Source organism: Aegilops tauschii, chromosome 6 (genome assembly GCF_002575655.3).
Source record: "Aegilops tauschii subsp. strangulata cultivar AL8/78 chromosome 6, Aet v6.0, whole genome shotgun sequence".
Classification (NCBI taxonomy): domain Eukaryota; kingdom Viridiplantae; phylum Streptophyta; class Magnoliopsida; order Poales; family Poaceae; genus Aegilops; species Aegilops tauschii.
The window spans coordinates 417,909,957-417,926,398 of NC_053040.3; the positions used below are offsets into that span (position 1 = coordinate 417,909,957).

General features: G+C 44.9%; 2 protein-coding genes across 3 annotated transcripts; one reads left to right on the forward strand and one right to left on the reverse strand.

Annotated features, from left to right (window-relative positions):
• Nucleotides 1-435: 435 nt before the first annotated feature.
• LOC120967128 (uncharacterized) lies at nt 436-2,410 on the forward strand. Its single transcript, XM_040393728.1, has 4 exons — nt 436-675; nt 1,103-1,383; nt 1,768-2,167; nt 2,201-2,410. Exons 1-4 carry the CDS (start codon nt 436-438, stop codon nt 2,408-2,410), a joined length of 1,131 nt encoding a protein of 376 aa, XP_040249662.1.
• Nucleotides 2,411-3,199: 789 nt separating this feature from the next.
• LOC109746218 (uncharacterized) lies at nt 3,200-15,507 on the reverse strand. 2 transcript variants are annotated; one of them, XM_020305344.4, is made up of 24 exons: nt 14,791-15,507; nt 14,565-14,689; nt 14,402-14,496; nt 14,095-14,328; nt 13,234-13,321; nt 12,575-12,626; nt 12,054-12,119; nt 11,536-11,684; nt 11,389-11,459; nt 11,066-11,263; nt 10,941-10,982; nt 10,115-10,213; nt 9,835-9,924; nt 9,642-9,717; nt 8,205-8,301; nt 8,044-8,113; nt 7,755-7,931; nt 6,459-6,581; nt 4,640-4,723; nt 4,368-4,552; nt 4,148-4,286; nt 3,990-4,049; nt 3,816-3,887; nt 3,200-3,733 (listed from the first exon to the last, which is right to left on the reverse strand). In XM_020305344.4, the coding sequence occupies exons 1-24, from the start codon at nt 15,234-15,236 to the stop codon at nt 3,620-3,622; spliced, it is 2,952 nt and encodes a 983-aa protein (XP_020160933.1). In that variant the 5' UTR covers nt 15,237-15,507; the 3' UTR covers nt 3,200-3,619. The 2 variants fall into 2 exon arrangements, with proteins under 2 accessions (XP_020160933.1, XP_020160934.1); XM_020305345.4 differs by lacking the exon at nt 12,054-12,119.
• Nucleotides 15,508-16,442: the final 935 nt, after the last annotated feature.

The following is a 16,442-nucleotide window of genomic DNA, read 5'->3' on the forward strand; positions in this document are numbered from 1 at the left end:
ACTGGCGTGCCGACTCGCTCGCACGATCACACCTCATCATTGCCCTGGACGCGACGAAAAGAAAGAGAGACGTGGTCCCTCCAGCATGACCGGACCGCGCATCAGCACGGAGAGAGGGCATTCAGGCCAACTCCACCGCGTGACCCCATCCTATCCGGCCCCGTCCGTTTGGGGTAAAAGGGACAAACCGGGCGGCCCAGCGCGCGGGAGCAAAAGGACTTTTGTCTGTTTTATGTCCGCTTTCGGCCCATCCCCGGCCCAAGTTTGCGCCGGTTTTGGGGTGAAACGGGCAGCTCGCGGACGGGCGGGACGCGCGCGCTTGTCCTCTGCTGGCCCGCCTGTCGGTGGGAGAAACCAAAAACCCCCACGCCCCATTTGGCGCCATTTCCGCAAACACTCCCACGTCCCTCCCGCCGCCCCCTCTCTCCCCCGTCCATGGCCGACGCCCAGCCGAATTCCGGCGGCCTGGCCGTCGACCCGCCCGGAAAGGTGAAGAAGAAGGCGGCCAAGGCACCAAGGAAGCCACGGTCGGAGTGCACGCCGGAGGAGATCGCCAAGTTGGACGCGGAAGCGGTGAAGAAGAGGAGCCGGAGAGCGGTCGTCAAGGTCAATGCCGCCGCGGCCAAGTTCGCCGCCGAGCGCGATGCGATGGAGGCCGCGCGGCGCAAGGCCGCGGCCGACGAGAAGGAGGACATCGTCAACAAAGCGCATGCCACCCTCATGCTTGGCATGGGCCGTCCGGCCGGTTTCCCTACAGCGGCCGTCGGCCCGGTGAGCACAGGCTCGTCGGTCGCCCGGCCTGCGCACTGCCAGTCGCCGACGTCGCGGACCACGCCCATGTCGCCCGGCTTTCTTCCGCCAAGGCACGACGGTCACACCCGTTTCTCGGGGTCGCCGGACGTTGGCTTGTTCGCGCCGTCCACACCGCGCCCGGCGGCCGTCATCGACCTCAACGTCACGCCTGGGTCCAGCAGCGGTGGCCGGCCGTCCGTCGAGATGCAAAGCAAGCAAGCAAGCACGGGCACCATGCCCCCCCTCCCGCGTCTTGTTTGACGGAATGCCAACACCAACGGCATCGGTCGACGACCCCTTCTACAACTAGTACATGGAGAACGTGATCTTCGAGGCTGGGCAGGGACGTGCCTATGACCCCGAGGAGACCCAAAGTCAGGATGGCCGCGCCCAGTACGTCCCCGATGAAGAGGCCGATGACCATGCTGACTACGACCATGGTGACTCGTGGCATGAAGACGATGACATCTATGTCGAAGGTGATGGTGATGAAGAAGAAAGCAATGACGTTGATATTAGTGGCGAGCCATTGTTCATTGACGAGCTCACCCAAAGAGCGGAAGCACAAAAGAAGAGGAAGAGCATTCACACGGGTTCGTACACTCAAGATGAGGACAAGTTGATTTGCCAAGCTTGGATGGAGATTAGCCAAGATCCGAGGACCGGCGCGCAACAAAAGGGCATTGTTTTTTTGGACGAGAGTCCACAAAACATTCCATGAAAGGAAGGTGTTTGAGCCCTACCAATTTACAAGCAACCGTGGCATCGGCTCGATTCAAAAGAGGTGGTTGTTCATCCAACAAGAGTGCAACAAGTATGAAGCCGCATTTGAGAGCGTTGAAGCACGGCCTGTGAGTGGTCTCGGCGTTGGGGACATGGTATGCTCTCCTCTTCCTAGCCCTTTCCTTGCTACGGCCATGAGACTTCGGCCTTGTATATGTTTGCATGTTCACTTGTTGTTGATCATGTGGTGTAGGCATTTCAATCTTTGGAGGCATTCAAGGCCCGGCACAATGACAAGCTGTTCACTCTTACTCATTGTTGGATGATCATCAACAATTGCCCTAAGTTCAAGGACCAATACCGTGAACTTCAAAGGAAGAGAGGCTTGAAGACGGCCAAGTTCGCCGGAGGTGGAGATGGCGAGGCGTTGAAGAGGCCGAGGGGCAAGACCAACTCCAAAGTTGACGACATACATGATGCCTCATCCATGGCATTGCATGACACTTTGCATGGCATGATGTCTCAAAAGGATGTGAGGGACGAGAAGAAGCGGCAAAGCAAGGACGAGCAAATGAAGCAATACCTAGACTTTCAAAGAAAGAAGCTTGAGATGGAGGAGGCGGCCAAGAGAAGGAAGATCGACATGGAGGAGGCGGCCCGGCAAAGGCAGCTCGACATGGAGGAGGCGGCCCGGCAAAGGCAGCTCGACATCGAGGCCGACAACGTCAAGGCCGGGCAAAGGCAGCTCGACATCGAGGCCACCAATGCCGCCACCAAAGCAAAGGAGGTGGCCCTTGCGATCATGAGCGTGGACTTGTCGAAGATGAGCGAGAAGACGAGGGCCTGGTTCGAGGCCAGGCAGAAGGAGATGCTCGACGCCGACGGCCTGAACTAGGTCGTCCGATCGGCCGCGGTCGTTCTCTTTGGAGGCTGGCATGGGTGCCGCCCGCTCGCTGGGCCGCTGGCTGTGTGCCGGCGAGAGAAACATTCATTTCGAAGGCCGGCTGTGTTGCCGACCGCTGGCTGTGTTGCCGGCGAGGACAACTATTCATTTTGGAGGCTGACTGTGTTGCCGGCCGCTGGCTTTGTTGCCGGCGTGATGAACTGGGTCCGTGAACTAGGGCTTGGCATTTGAAACGTTGCTTTTTTTTTAAATAGACGCGGACAGGATAGGGCAAACGGATGCGGCCGCGCGCTGGGCGCACGGCCACCGCATCCCAGGACAGGCCCGGACACGACCCCATTGACCTACCCAAACGGACAGAATCCGGACAAAACGGACTTCCGTTTGGGGTCCCACGGTGGAGTTGGCCTCATAGATCCTAGGTGTTCGACCAGACTCTCACCTGCAGTTCCTGTACCGCATGGCACCACGCGGCGCGCATGTGGTCCTGCTTGGGTCCAGAGCCACTCGTGAGCAGATGCGGATCAGGATTAGCACAGCCCAGTCACCACCACGCCCTCATGTCCATATGTCCCAACCACCGCTTCTGTAGTCCTGACGTGCATGGTTACCACCCTCTAATTCTCCAATTGACACGGGTCAGATTACACAACAGCTCCCCTCAGCAACAAAAAAAGATTATACAACTTAACTGCTGGTGTTTTGCTATATCGGGAGATCACGATTAACAAAGAAGAAAAAACAACTCGTCCAGTAAATAAAGGGCGCAAAACAACGATAGAAACTCAAAATGTTATTTTTATTACACACCGACACAGGCAATACTATAGCATCACTGTGGTCTGGGAACATTGGAGGACTACAATGAAAAAAATACTTCATTGAGTTCAATCAAGTCCAAGGAATTAGTGCCATACAACAACTGAAACTTTCTGGTGCTACTTACACCTGGATCAGGCTCGTGCTGAGCTGGAGCAAATTTGTAGCTCAGCATTGCAATGTTGGAAAATTGGGGAATCCCCGGTAGTACCAGCTACTGGAAAACTTGGAAATTTGTTGTTTGACTTGACTTTTTGCTATTTGTACAGGATCACTGAGAGGCTGTATAAATAGGCTCTGGGCGAAAAATGGGGACCGACTTCCTGTCACTAAATAGGCAGCCTATTGATTTTACAAACAACACTTTGCTACTGTAACATGTCAGTTGCCAAACCCAAACGGCGATTTTGTCCTGCTGCCATCTTCACCATACTGTTCGTTCCATTTTCTTAATTCGTTCATACTTGTTGCGTTATGAGAAACAGACGGGCTTACCTGCATAGGGAATACCAATGTAAGAGTAGTAGTGGGAAACACAAAACTTGGTGATTTTAGGAAAATTGATGAGCCTACATACCTTGGCTTTTGCCTGTATAAAATCATCCAATACAAGGGGTCTTAAGTGAGTGCTGTTGCTACTCACACGTCCCTACAGAAGACAGTAAACATGCGAGGAATTAAGAGATGCACACAAGTTTTGATGATTATGAACATGTTCGCATCATGCCGACAGTTAAAAGGGCATAACTACCTTCTTTTCTTCTTCTAGAAGTTCCTGAACTGGCCTGTATGCTGAAGCTATGCATAGGTTCTGCACATTAAACATTTGAATGATTGCACACAAAAACAGAACGGTTTCACTTTCATTCAACTACAGGGAAGAAGGTAATGAATGCTCTTGTTTAATACCTTCAGATCACTTCCTGAATAACCTTCTGTCGCATTAGCAAGTTCATCGAATTTAAAATCAGATTCTAAGTTTTCTTTAGCCAGTAAAATCTTGAGAATTTTCTTTCGGTTTTCCGCATCTGGAAGGCCAACATATATCCTGTACAGAATGAAACAGGTGAACACCTTGCTAGATCAGCATAGCTTGTTTGAAAGCAAAGAGCACAAGAACGTATATTACCGTCTAGGTAAACGCCGTATAACAGCATCGTCTAAATCAAATGGACGATTCGTAGCACCAAGAATAAGGATCCGTTGGTTCTCTTTGGACCTTAGACCATCCCAAGCTGCCATAAATTCATTCCGCATCTTCCTTGTTGCTTCATGCTCAAGTGCACCCCCTCTGGCGCCAAGTAAGCTGTCAACCTGTCATATCAGATGAAATTGCATCATACCAAGAGATTGTTCATAACCAAGGCAGTGGTAAGCATTTTCCTATTGAAATGAGCATACCTCGTCTACAAATATGATGACAGGAGCTAGTCGGCTAGCAAAAGAGAAAAGTGCCTTCGTCAACTTCTCAGCATCTCCAAACCACTGTAAAAGAAAATAGAGCAGTGAGATTTTTGCTTTGAAATAAGCTTGTAGCTGTATGGGATAGTGCAGGTGGATGATCCCATCTTCCAAGGGATCATACAAATCCTTTGTTTGTTCACTGTTGCAAGGGCATATAAGGTCCAAGTAACACAATTTAGCACCTTATGGGAACAGAACAAAAGAACATTATCATGAGTTCCTTCCATCCACCTATCATGAAATTATTCATATCATACATTCAATCAAACACAAGGATGTGCTTTCATCCTGCATCATCGGCTCATCGCATGCTCCAAACACACAGTACAAAGTGAACTAATGGTGTGAACCCTTCAGCATGGTCCAGATTCACAGACAGAAACTTCATGCACTTGATGACCCATCAAATCAGTAGGTTCCCTCATTTCATGTAAGAGAATATGCAACTTTTCAACAAGCAGTACAAAAGAAATACCTCAGCCAGTTAAGTAACATACTCCCTCCATTCACAAATATAAGTTGTTCTAACTTTTTTATGAATCGGATGTATATAGACATGTTTTAGTGTGTTTGTTCACTCATTTCAGTCCGTATGTAGTCCATATTGAAATATCCAAAACATCTTATATTTGTGAACGGAGGGAGTAGTTTATAGTTTACAAGAAAAATTAACCAGATAAGTGTGTTTCCAATTATTGTCTGTCAACCAGGATTTTACATCCAGTTCAGGCGAGCTCTGGTTGGGGGCAGATGGGTCGCATGGCTTAGTTTAGTTCAAAGGTTGATGGAGGTCACCTTATCTAACGAGCCTGATTCTTTCCGATGGAGATTAAGCTTCTTCGGGTGTGTGGCTAGGTGGGGTGGAGCCCAATACTGCGGCGCGAATTCGTGTGGGAGTTTGTGCATTACTTTGGGCTATTTGGAACTGTCGAAATGATTTTGTGTTTAACAGAACAAAGATTCAAAAAAGATTGCAAGTTATCTACAGAGCGTCTGGATGGATCCTTACATTGTCATTACTTCACCATGCGGACGTGAGGGAACTTATTGCCTGTGGGTGCAACCCTTGGGAGATGGTAGCACAGGATACGTACAACTGATTTGGATGGCGATCCAGTACTAGGATATGTGTGTAGGCATTTTATCCTATTTTGGCCGGTTGTGGCTTTTGGACTTGTAATTTTGTTTTTACTTTTGTTGGAGATTGTTACTCGGAACTTTCTAATAAATGGCTTTGTGCATCAAATGATGCAGAGGCCGGGGTATTCCTCCTTCACCCAAAAAAAACAGGATTTCGTAAAATTCAAAACTGTTGACCTAGCTTGCAACTAGTAAAACCTACTCCAATATGGTAACTTTCTCTTGCAACTAGTAAAACCTCCTTTTGCAACTATTAAATTTTCTTTGAGCTTGCCTAACAGTATGAATTTCAATTTTGAACTGTGCCTGCTGTTTAAACGAAGTTAAAGGTCCAATATGGTAACTTTCATGAAGGTTAGCCCCAAATACCCATCAAAAAACATGGTTAGCCAGAAAATATATGCCCAGATAGAAAGAAAGAAAATTCATACTGTAATCTGTTCAAACTTCATGTTAGGTGTTTGTAGTTTCCATAACATGTATTCCCTTCGTCGAGCGTTTTTGACACTAGTGTAGTGTCAAAAACGCTCTTATATTATGGGGCGGAGGGAGTAATACACATTATCTCTAAGATCTTTTCTGCAATGAAAATATATGAGCAAGTCAATCAAATTACCTTTGATGTCAATGTAGAACCGGTTATGCTGATAAAATTTGCCCCAGCTTCAGTCGCGAGTGCCTTTGCCAAGAGTGTTTTTCCTGTGCCAGGAGGACCAAAAAGCAAAACACCTTTGCAGGGCTGAAAAGGGTCCAGGTATATAGAAGTCATAAGAGAAATTCAGCTAAGCTCATTTAAGTATCAAAATTTCCAATATGACGAATATTAAAAGCTACAGCTATTGATACACGCAAATTCTTAACGGTTCAGTGAACTGAACTCGAATAATATGTTTTTCTTTTTTTCGAACCATGCAGGAGAACTGCATGTGATCTATTATAGGAGAAGAAAATCACCAGGGGAAAGAACCCCGAAGTACAAACATAGACACGACCTGGGAGGGTAACGAGCCAGCGCCCCACACACACACCACTGACTGAAAACTACACAAGCTACAGGGGGTAGCAAGGACAAAAAAAGATCAATCAATGTGCCTAAGAACCGTAAGAATACTAGTGATGGTTTCAATTGCAGAATACGAACATTTGGTTTAAATATTAAACTTCAAAAGTTAATTGTAAATCAATCATGCTCGTGAAATTAAATATGTTTTTCATGATCAATTACACACTCAACAGAAACTAGCATAGGCACTATCCCTAAACACAAACTAGCATAAGCATACATAAGCAGAAACAGAAACTAGCATTTAGCAGATTAACATTTAAGTGATCAACAACAGCCCAATTTTTGCTATGGATCAACTAGCACAAACGATATGAGCCTACAGATGTATGCAACCAGATAAACCACCACCGGAGTTTGGCGGATTTAACATTTAAGAGATCGAGATTCAATTTTCTGGCTGAGTCAACTGAAAGGATATGAACCAACAGATGTGCACAACCAGATAAACCTTGTTTACACTTGTTAGTTATACTGATACTTGTTTAATACACGGTATGAAATAGATGCTTCAAAGCGGATGGAAATAGTTTAGGATAGTTCCGTAACCTCACTTTTCTCTACTAGACTAACAGTCGGAAAAGATTTGTTCAGTAACGTCTACATCCACATCATATGATCACTAACTACAGATGATGACATTTAAAATTAACTCATGAGTGCCCACCTTGATTTTTACGATATTAAGCAAATATATCTATATTCTGCAAGAAGTCATTGCCACCTTGATTTTCACAATATTAAGCAACTCCTGTCTAGAAGACAGTAATGACTCAAATGCAACATAGGTCCCATTAGCATGCCGACAAAAAAGGTGATGTGTTGGTCTCGCAGGAAAGGAAGTTGTACCCTTAATAAATTGCCATGAGAAAAAAGCTCTGGTCTCCTCATTGGAAGAGCAACGAGCTCGTCCAGTGTCCTCTTGACATCCTCAAGCGCGCCAATATCATCGAATTTCACTCCAATTTCATCAGGAGGTACAACAGAAGATATGAAATTGCGTTCATACTCATCTTTTGCCAAATTCTGTAGATAGGAGACTTATCAGTTTGGATAGGCATATAGGAACAGCAGCTAGTGGCTACGGTTGCAGTAGCAGAAAAGAAAGGTGGGGAAGCTAACTAAGCTAGCAAAATACCTTGAGATTTTGAGAAAGATTCTTAGATTTAGTAACCTGCTCCTTCAGCCTCTCGATGGCTAAATCAAGACTTCACAAAATTGCAAACAATAGTAAAATATCAGAAAAAAAACTATCAAATACACAATTATGCTATTGCGGTTCAAATTGAAGTTAAGTACCTCTCACGTGGAATGGTTAATCTGTCACCCTCAATAGAGGGAAGAACTGTTGATGACAGATAATGACTTCTAGCCCATCCAATAACTTTCGCCGCTTCTGCAATGTGCAATACACTCATTGAGTACTCATCTTACCTCACCTCCACCTTAGAACTGGTGATGGAAATTTATTCCCGTCGAGTAGTGAAGGAACAAATAAGATCAAATTTAGTATTCATAGCCCGTCAAAAGAGTCTGTTAATCTACTTTCCCCTTTCAACTGAAGTCCAGCATAGAAATCAATTCAAAAGGACAAGATGTTCCCACCTGTAACCAGCCAACTACAGCCAGTTACTATAAATCGCAATCTAGCCTTCCAAAGAAAAAAAATTATCTGGTTTACCTCCATGGATTCATCATTCAATCAATCATCAAACTATAAGTACATGTAGAAACATTATATTTCCGGGCAAACAGACTTCACTACAAGGTTTCTATAGCACTAGGATAGTAAGACTGGTAACCAACCGGAGGCCAAATACTGACAACTAGGTGAAACCAGGATTAGTTTCGAAGAAACTAGGTGGCCGGACACCTAGGTGAAATCAGGATTAATTTCGAAGAAACTAGGTGGCTGGACGGCACGTAGTAGGAGAAGAGAAAGTAGAACATAGGTTAGTGATGATGAACAGGAGATAATAGACTGATTAACTTGTCATCATACACAGAGTGTCGCTTACATAGGAGGCTTGCTTCATTACTTGACCCCTAAGTGGTACTAATCCGATCTCTATCCATATTTTGTGTCCTCCATTTTTAAATAATATTCCGCATTTATTTGGATATATTAACTAAGCCCTATATCTGTGCATATAACATAATTTCAGTTACTCCCTCCGTCACAGTTTACACGGCGCCGTGTAAACTGTGACGGAGGGAGTACTTGGAGTTATTCAGAGCCAGGTTTGTGGGCTTGTGGCACTGGCAGTTGCACTTCATTGGCAACAATAATAGTTTACATGAACAGCCATAGAACTATTCCCCAAAACACAACACTAACAGAGTATCAAATGGTTGATAATAGTTCAAACAAAATTTTCAAAAGGAAGGAATATTCTAAATGTGTATGTAAGACACCAGCGTATAAGATGGTGTTTGGTATCAGCCACATGAAAAATGAAAATACTACCTCCTGGAGAATCCTAGTTAAGGATGACCTGCTTTTACATCCCCATAGGCTCAAAATGGAGCCTAAACTGCCATTGAAGACTTAGATTTGCTCCCTAACACAATTCTGTTGTGCATAAGTTTATTATGCTTTGGATCTGTTGTAAATACCACTATAAATTTTTCGAACATCTATAAATTTTTACTGTCAGGGACTCCCCTACTGTTTTTGGTCAAACAAATTGCACAAAAATACAGGATGCCTGAGCTGAAGCATGTTAACATACATACTTTGCTTTGTCAAAACGACACCATCAGACTTCACATGCATAAGCTCCACGCATGATAGTTCATTCTCTTCAAGAACCTGCATTGATTAATCACAATTTACAGGAAGTACATAAGAAAACAGAAATCCAGGAACATTTCCTACAAGAAAATATTTGCAGGAAATTAAATGACCACACAAGCACTGTAACCAGACCTTGTGTAATTCAACGAGGTTATGCCTTGAAATAATAATTTTCCTATCCTCTTCAATCTGGTTATTGAAAACTCTTAGTTGCTCACCTTCCTGTAATAAAATAAACAAAAGACAAGAGTCAGGAGTTTCCCCCACTTGATGAATGTTCTAGGCACAGCAGGTCATGGATTTAACCAAAAACACTGTGATGGCATAATCACATGTTTATGGAGGACCCTCTCATTTATTCGTTTTGCATCGGACAACTTCATATTTATTTCGATTAGCAAAAGAATCTTACCTCTGGAAGGGGAACAATGAAACTGTTTGTGAAGATCTTTGATATATCACTGGGTCTTGAATCGTTTTGTACTTTTAGCCAACGCTTCAGGGACGATGGCTGGATATAGACATTTTAGGTAATTACGTACCAATTTTAGAATATGAGATGGCAACATTACATATATACAAGTAGTTTTGGACAGTATAAAGCAAAAGCAAAATAAGGCTATTGATAAAACTTATGCCTATTTTCTATTGAGCTTTTATAGTTATGCTTATACTGCAATTTATGCTTCATAAGGAGCTAGCTAGTAGTTTTGGTTTTAGTAGCACAATTATAGTTACCTGTGTTCTCTACACATGCTCTACAGAACGCAAAGTGTTTCTCGTCGATCAGCAACTAGAGAAGTTATTTTGTGATTGCACCACATAAAAAAAAGGCCAATATTTGGTGTGTAATTGTAATTTTAGTCAAAACAAACATGTTTTGCAACAGCAAATTGTGTAGTGCAATGCAGAAACTAAAGAAATAACATTATGAGCTTATGCCTTCTAATTTAAGAGCAGATCGCACAAGAAAATACAAAGCTGACGGAGCGAAGTACTCCCTCCGTTCCCAAATATTTGTCTTTCTAGAGATTTCAACAAGTGACTACATACGAAGCAAAATGGGTGAATCTACACTCTAAAATATGTCTACATACATCCGTATGTTGTAGTCCATTTGAAATGTCTAGAAAGACAAATATTTGGGAACGGAGGGAGTAGTTATTTTCTGATTACGAAAAATATATTCCGGATAATAAGCGTGTACATAATATATGTAATCGAATATCGATAATTACCAGTGAAGACAGGCGAGTGAGATTCTGAAACATCAGTGTCGGCTGTAGATGTCCAAAACAAAAATAAGAACTAAGAAAATGTTTTATCAGTTAAAAGTTAAGCACACAAGAATTCTAAAGCTTACAGGTTCCTTATCCTTGTCCTTGGATACTGCTGCCGGCATGTTCTGCCCACATATCATTACTACTGGTCCGGTGAGTTGGTCAAACATTTTGTCTACCTTTTGGATAAACTCCCCTCGATTTGATTTTGGAACTGCTCTAGATAACCACTGGGAACTGTCTGGAAAGTAGACAATGACTGGCTCTAGAGATGGAAGAACCTATTCAAGAATCATAAGCAGGTAAAGGAGCAGGTAAACTTATCAAATGAGACTGGCAAGAAATGAACAAATATTCTGAAGTCTAAGAAAAATATATATGCATAATATATATTTTCACAAATCACCTCACAAAGTGCTTCAATTGCGATATGCCAATCTTCTGATTCAATATCATGGTCATGCGCAATATCTTGAGCTAAATTAAGAGGAAACCAGATGAAGGTGCCTGAAATAATCATATCACAATGTCGATCAACAGAGTAGGGGTATACCATCAACCCAGTAAATAGATGGTTTTGCATTTTCCTCCTTGCTATTTTCGTCACCATCATGCAGCTTCTCTGCAGGAGGGTCAAATATGACAGCTACTTGATCCCCATTGATCTCGTATACTTCTCCCCGCTGCCCATTTGACAGAGTCCTGGAATACGTAAAGTTAGAAACAGTCTTTTATCAGAAAACCGAGAATGTGTACAGGCAAAAAAGTAAGAGAAAACACACTACATTTGTTTATTTTATAGGATACATGGTAAGCAACGCCAAAGGTAAATAACCCTACTCTAGACAAATATGACAGTAAATACAGAAAGAGTGCCAATTCAACTAAGTTACTAAGACATATTTTTCTTGACGCATTTAATATGAATATATTGCAATAATAATAATAATAATAATAATACAGGAAATCCAAAACATGAAATTCAGATTACAATGTTGCCTTGGGACTCAGAACTACCAAGTACCAAAGTCATTTTATCATGTTCCACGCGATAAAGATAGACCCACCCACCTGCCACTAATAAAAGTATACGCATTTCTCGAGCCATCTTGAGTAGGTAATTTCCCCAAAATGATCCTGTGTATATATGGTACATATCAGTGTTAACGTGATGAAGCTCGATTCAGAAGGGAACCACCGTAAAATTAAAAGGTGGTGTAACTTCTGGTATGCAGTACAAATAACAGACAACATGCGCTCCTGAAACCAAGATAGGTGTATTTTTCCAATTTCACCAATACGATGGACAATAATACTGTTACGCTAGATGTGTAGATGGCCAACTCTTAAAGCAAATCCACCCACTAACACAAGACCAAACCCGAACTAGTCCATCATGTGCTTGTGTACACCTCACGTGGAGACATACGGAACACGAGTAGATTCACGTGTGTGCTCTCCCCACCCTTCTCAGCACAAAAACACGCACACAACTATGCGCGGCTGCACACATCATGTGTACTTCATGCAGAGCATGAAACCTTATCATGAAAAGCAAATCGAGAGGAATAGAATCAATATTCAGCAATCACCTCTGATCTGCTTCAACAACTGCCGAGGAACCAACATACTTGACTTTATCTCCTGAAAAGAGGTATTGGAAAGGAACAACATTAGAATTAAACTTCTGCGTTAAAAAAAGCATAGTTAGTACAATTTCCATCCGTAATTAACTGTCGCTGAATGAGTGTATCTAGGCGCATTTCAGTGTGTAGATACACTCATTTCAGCGACAGTTAATTCCGGACGGAGGGAGTACAATGTAGCATGTATTTCTAATTTGGTTTCAGAGTGTTTACTTCTAAAAAGAAGATTGAACTCCAGAGTGGGTGACATTTCATTCAGTGGAGCCAATAGAGGCCTGGCTCAAATGTGTGCCAGGTGAAAGGAAATTACAAATGACGACGCAGATAAGCATAACTAGAACTTGCTTCAAGAGAGTAGGCAAGATGTTTGGTTGTAGATCATCAGATAGTAAGACGGTATACACATTCCCAAGTAATCCAGGTTCAGGATAAAATGCTTTAATTGGATTTAGTATCAGTAAAAAAAAAGATGTCACACATATACATGTACCTGGCAAAATTTCTATGGTCGCTGAGGGTACTTCGGGACAAAAATAATAATTCGAGGTGGCAGCATACCAGAAAAAAAAATCATGAATTCATGATGGAGTGAAATATCACATTACCCCTTTGGAAAGGCCTTTTATCTTCCTCTGACGACTTGGCTGTTTCAGGGGATTCTGATGATGTACCTTCTTCTTCACCAACTACTCTCTAGAAGCACAACCAAATGAAAAGCACTATCAACTACATATACATGTAAAACTAACAAGGCAGTATTGAAGGTACATACTAGGAAGCAGAACTAATGGCTTGTCCTAGCTTGATGTTTTCTCAAAGCAAAAGAAGGCAATTAAAAAAGAAACAGCAGAAATGGTAGCGCACTGAACTTGAATTTTACTAGGTTAACAATGTTTACTTCTCCAGGAATTAGATATACTGTCTCGAAATTCAATATATTAAAATAGGGAGTGACTCTCAATAGTAAACACTTGAGAGGGTACAGCCATGAGTTTGCAGTCAAATATATACAAGTATCGCAGTTTTGAACTGGAGTTAGTTCAAAACTGCGACACTTATTATGGATCGGAGGTAGTAGCATTTTTGGTTGCTGTAACCATTTTATTTATAATAAGTTCAAGTAGCAATCCAAAATCAACAGCATATTTTTGAAACATTCTTGAAGCATAATTTCTCATCGACTACAAAATGGTGTTACAGTTAAATGGAGATTGTTTATTGTCAGATGCTCCCTGCTTTGCGGATATTAAAAGGAACAAAATACAAAGTGATTTTCTGAACAAGAATTACAGTTAAATGAAGATTGTTTATTCTCAGATGTTCCCTGCTTTGCGGACATTAAAAGGAACAAGATACAAAGTGATTTTCTGAACAAGAATTATAAAACCTTCATGGTAGCACAAGACCAAAATATGAGCAAGCATTTATTTATTGGTACGGTCACACATCAGAATGTAATATATCACCTTGGCAAATTCCTCAATAGTACATGGGACCAGCTTCTTGAGGTCATCCACGGACTTTTTGAGTTCTTCCACAGATTTTAGAGCATCCTCGTCATCACTTTCACCTGATTTAGCTTCGTTGCTGCTTGTCCAATCTTCATCACCTTCATCTTCCATCTCAGACTCTGAACCTTCATCTTCTGACTCACCATGCTCATCTTCCTCCTCGCTTTCTGAATAATCTTCCCCAAAATCCTAACAAGTTAGGATTTATTAGGTTTGCAGCTACCCCTTTACATTTTGCACGCAAGGGTTTTCAGTATCTTACATATGGAGCTAGAACACTGCTGTCCAGGACCAGTAGTGGCACCCGCAACTCATGTGCAAGAGCTCTTACCAATCTCTCTCTGTAGAGTTCGGTTCCTACATCAAACAAATCTCAGAATCCAGCATTTGCATCACTAAGCATCCTCCTCTTTACCGGATAATACCTGGCAAGCTCTGGAGCAATATCCTCCTTCCAGAGGATGGTAGCCGAGAGCCATACTCTGACGTGATGCCCTTGTGCCGCAAGTGGGATGCCGTGCACTCTCGCAGCAGCTGCCTTGCATTCTCACTTGCAAATCAAATCAAATAAAACGAATTAGCTTAGTCGTTAGCACGCTCATTTAAGCTTTGTTCAAACAAAACATCGAACAGATGGTGTGCGCATCTCACTTGACGTAGTAGGGGAAATTCTGCCATGTGAGGTTTCCCTTCTCCCACGGTACGACGCGGCGCAGGAACTCGATGCGGAATCTCTCCCGCCTGGTGAGGAACGGCGACTCACGCTTCTTGCAGTCGCTGAGGAATCTCTCGCCGCTCAGCCACTCCTGCTGGTCCCTCTCCCCGAGGCGCGCGTGCTCCTGCTCGCTGCACCGTCCGCTGCTCCCTGCCGCCGCCTCCGCTGCCCCGGCGCCCCTCGCCTCCGCGCTGCCTACGCCGCCCTTGGAACCGTAGAACCGGCACAGCCGCCGCCCCGCATCGCACGGCCTCGGCGCCCCGACTGCGCTGAACCTCCGGACGAGGCAACCGCCGCCACTCGTGGAGATTCCTAGGGAGCTGCACTTGCACCAGAACGGCGGGTGCTGGAGGAGGCAGCGCAACCGCATCGCATGGTGCATCTCGGGCAGCTTCCGAAGCAAATGGGGGGAGGAATTGGCGGTCTAGGGAACGCTAGGTCCCGGAGTTGGGCGGCAGCGGCGATGAGGACGGGATGGTTCTGTGGGGAGATTGGCAACCGGACCCGTGTGTGGGCGGCGGAGACGGTGGCGCGCGACCGGCCGCGACGGAGGGGAGGGAGACGGAGATACCACGGCAACCGGTTCGGCTAATCCGCTTCTCACGCCTTACCGCTCTTGCTTGTGAAGTTGGGAGCATCTGGGTTGTGAGCCTTTGGGCTGGGTTGTATGGGCTTTTACTCATAACACAGCTGAACCCTGATTTCTTTCCTTTCTTTTTCCCTCTTGCTGCCCTCTTAGGGCATCTTCAAGGCGGACCCACAAACAGCCCGCATCCATCCAGATCGCGTTGTTCGAACCGTGATAGCCATCTAACGCGGGTCTATACCGGTCCGCGCGTGGTCCGAACGTGATTTTTCCCGCAAACCGGAGATAAAATGGGGAGGTTTGCGGGTGTCCGGACCGATCCCACGCCCGCTTCTGACCCCTCTGGCCCACCAAAAACCCCACCCTCATCCCGGCGCGCATCCCACCCGACGCCAGCTGCCCGCTTCATGCCGATGTAGAGCGCGCCGCTATGCATTGAAGGCGGCTCAGGGCGGACGCGACTTCTCACTGCCTCCGCCATTGAAGTGGCTCACCGGCCGAGGGCGCAATCCGTTGCACATCCGGCTGAACACGCCTCCTCGCCGCATTCATACACCTCCATTAAACCCGCGTGGAAGCCGAGAAACCTACTCCGGCCACACGTCCACTCATGAGCAGGCCGATATTAAACATAACGCCGGTCGAGCTCCTCATGTCCGTCCTCTATTTAAACGAGGCTAGATGCCAGGCATCGCACCCCTTCGTCGCTCCCCCATCTCCTCCTTCACAATTTTCTCCACTCTTCTGATGGCTTCCAAAGAGCAGGTCTCCGGCATACAAGCCGGTTGGGTGGCCGGCCGAGCCCGCCGGACACGAGCAAGGCGGCTCGCTGTCCAGCTCTCGCGCCTGGCCCAATGGAGCAAGTTGCCGCCCCAAGCCGCCGCGTGGTTCAGCAACTCGCCGCTCCAGGCCAACTCGGTGAGGAGTGGCGAGTTGCTCCACACTGACACGGCAGCACGGGCATCGCGGCATCCAGTGCCTGCGACCGTGCCATCCGTTGTT

What these genes read in the sequence shown, in the direction of transcription:
- LOC109746218 (XM_020305344.4), bottom strand. Translation starts at nt 15,236, where the DNA reads ATGCACCATGCGATGCGGTTGCGCTGCCTCCTCCAGCACCCGCCGTTC. An exon ending in TAAAAGGCCTTTCCAAAGGG is followed by an intron (nt 12,627 to 13,233) that starts GTAATGTGATAT and finishes ACCTCTTTTCAG; the next exon opens with GAGATAAAGTCAAGTATGTT. An exon ending in TTCTAGAAGAAGAAAAGAAG is followed by an intron (nt 3,888 to 3,989) that starts GTAGTTATGCCC and finishes TGTCTTCTGTAG; the next exon opens with GGACGTGTGAGTAGCAACAG.
- LOC120967128 (XM_040393728.1), top strand. Translation starts at nt 436, where the DNA reads ATGGCCGACGCCCAGCCGAATTCCGGCGGCCTGGCCGTCGACCCGCCC. An exon ending in AAGAGGAAGAGCATTCACAC is followed by an intron (nt 1,384 to 1,767) that starts GGGTTCGTACAC and finishes TCATGTGGTGTA; the next exon opens with GGCATTTCAATCTTTGGAGG. An exon ending in GGAAGATCGACATGGAGGAG is followed by an intron (nt 2,168 to 2,200) that starts GCGGCCCGGCAA and finishes GACATGGAGGAG; the next exon opens with GCGGCCCGGCAAAGGCAGCT.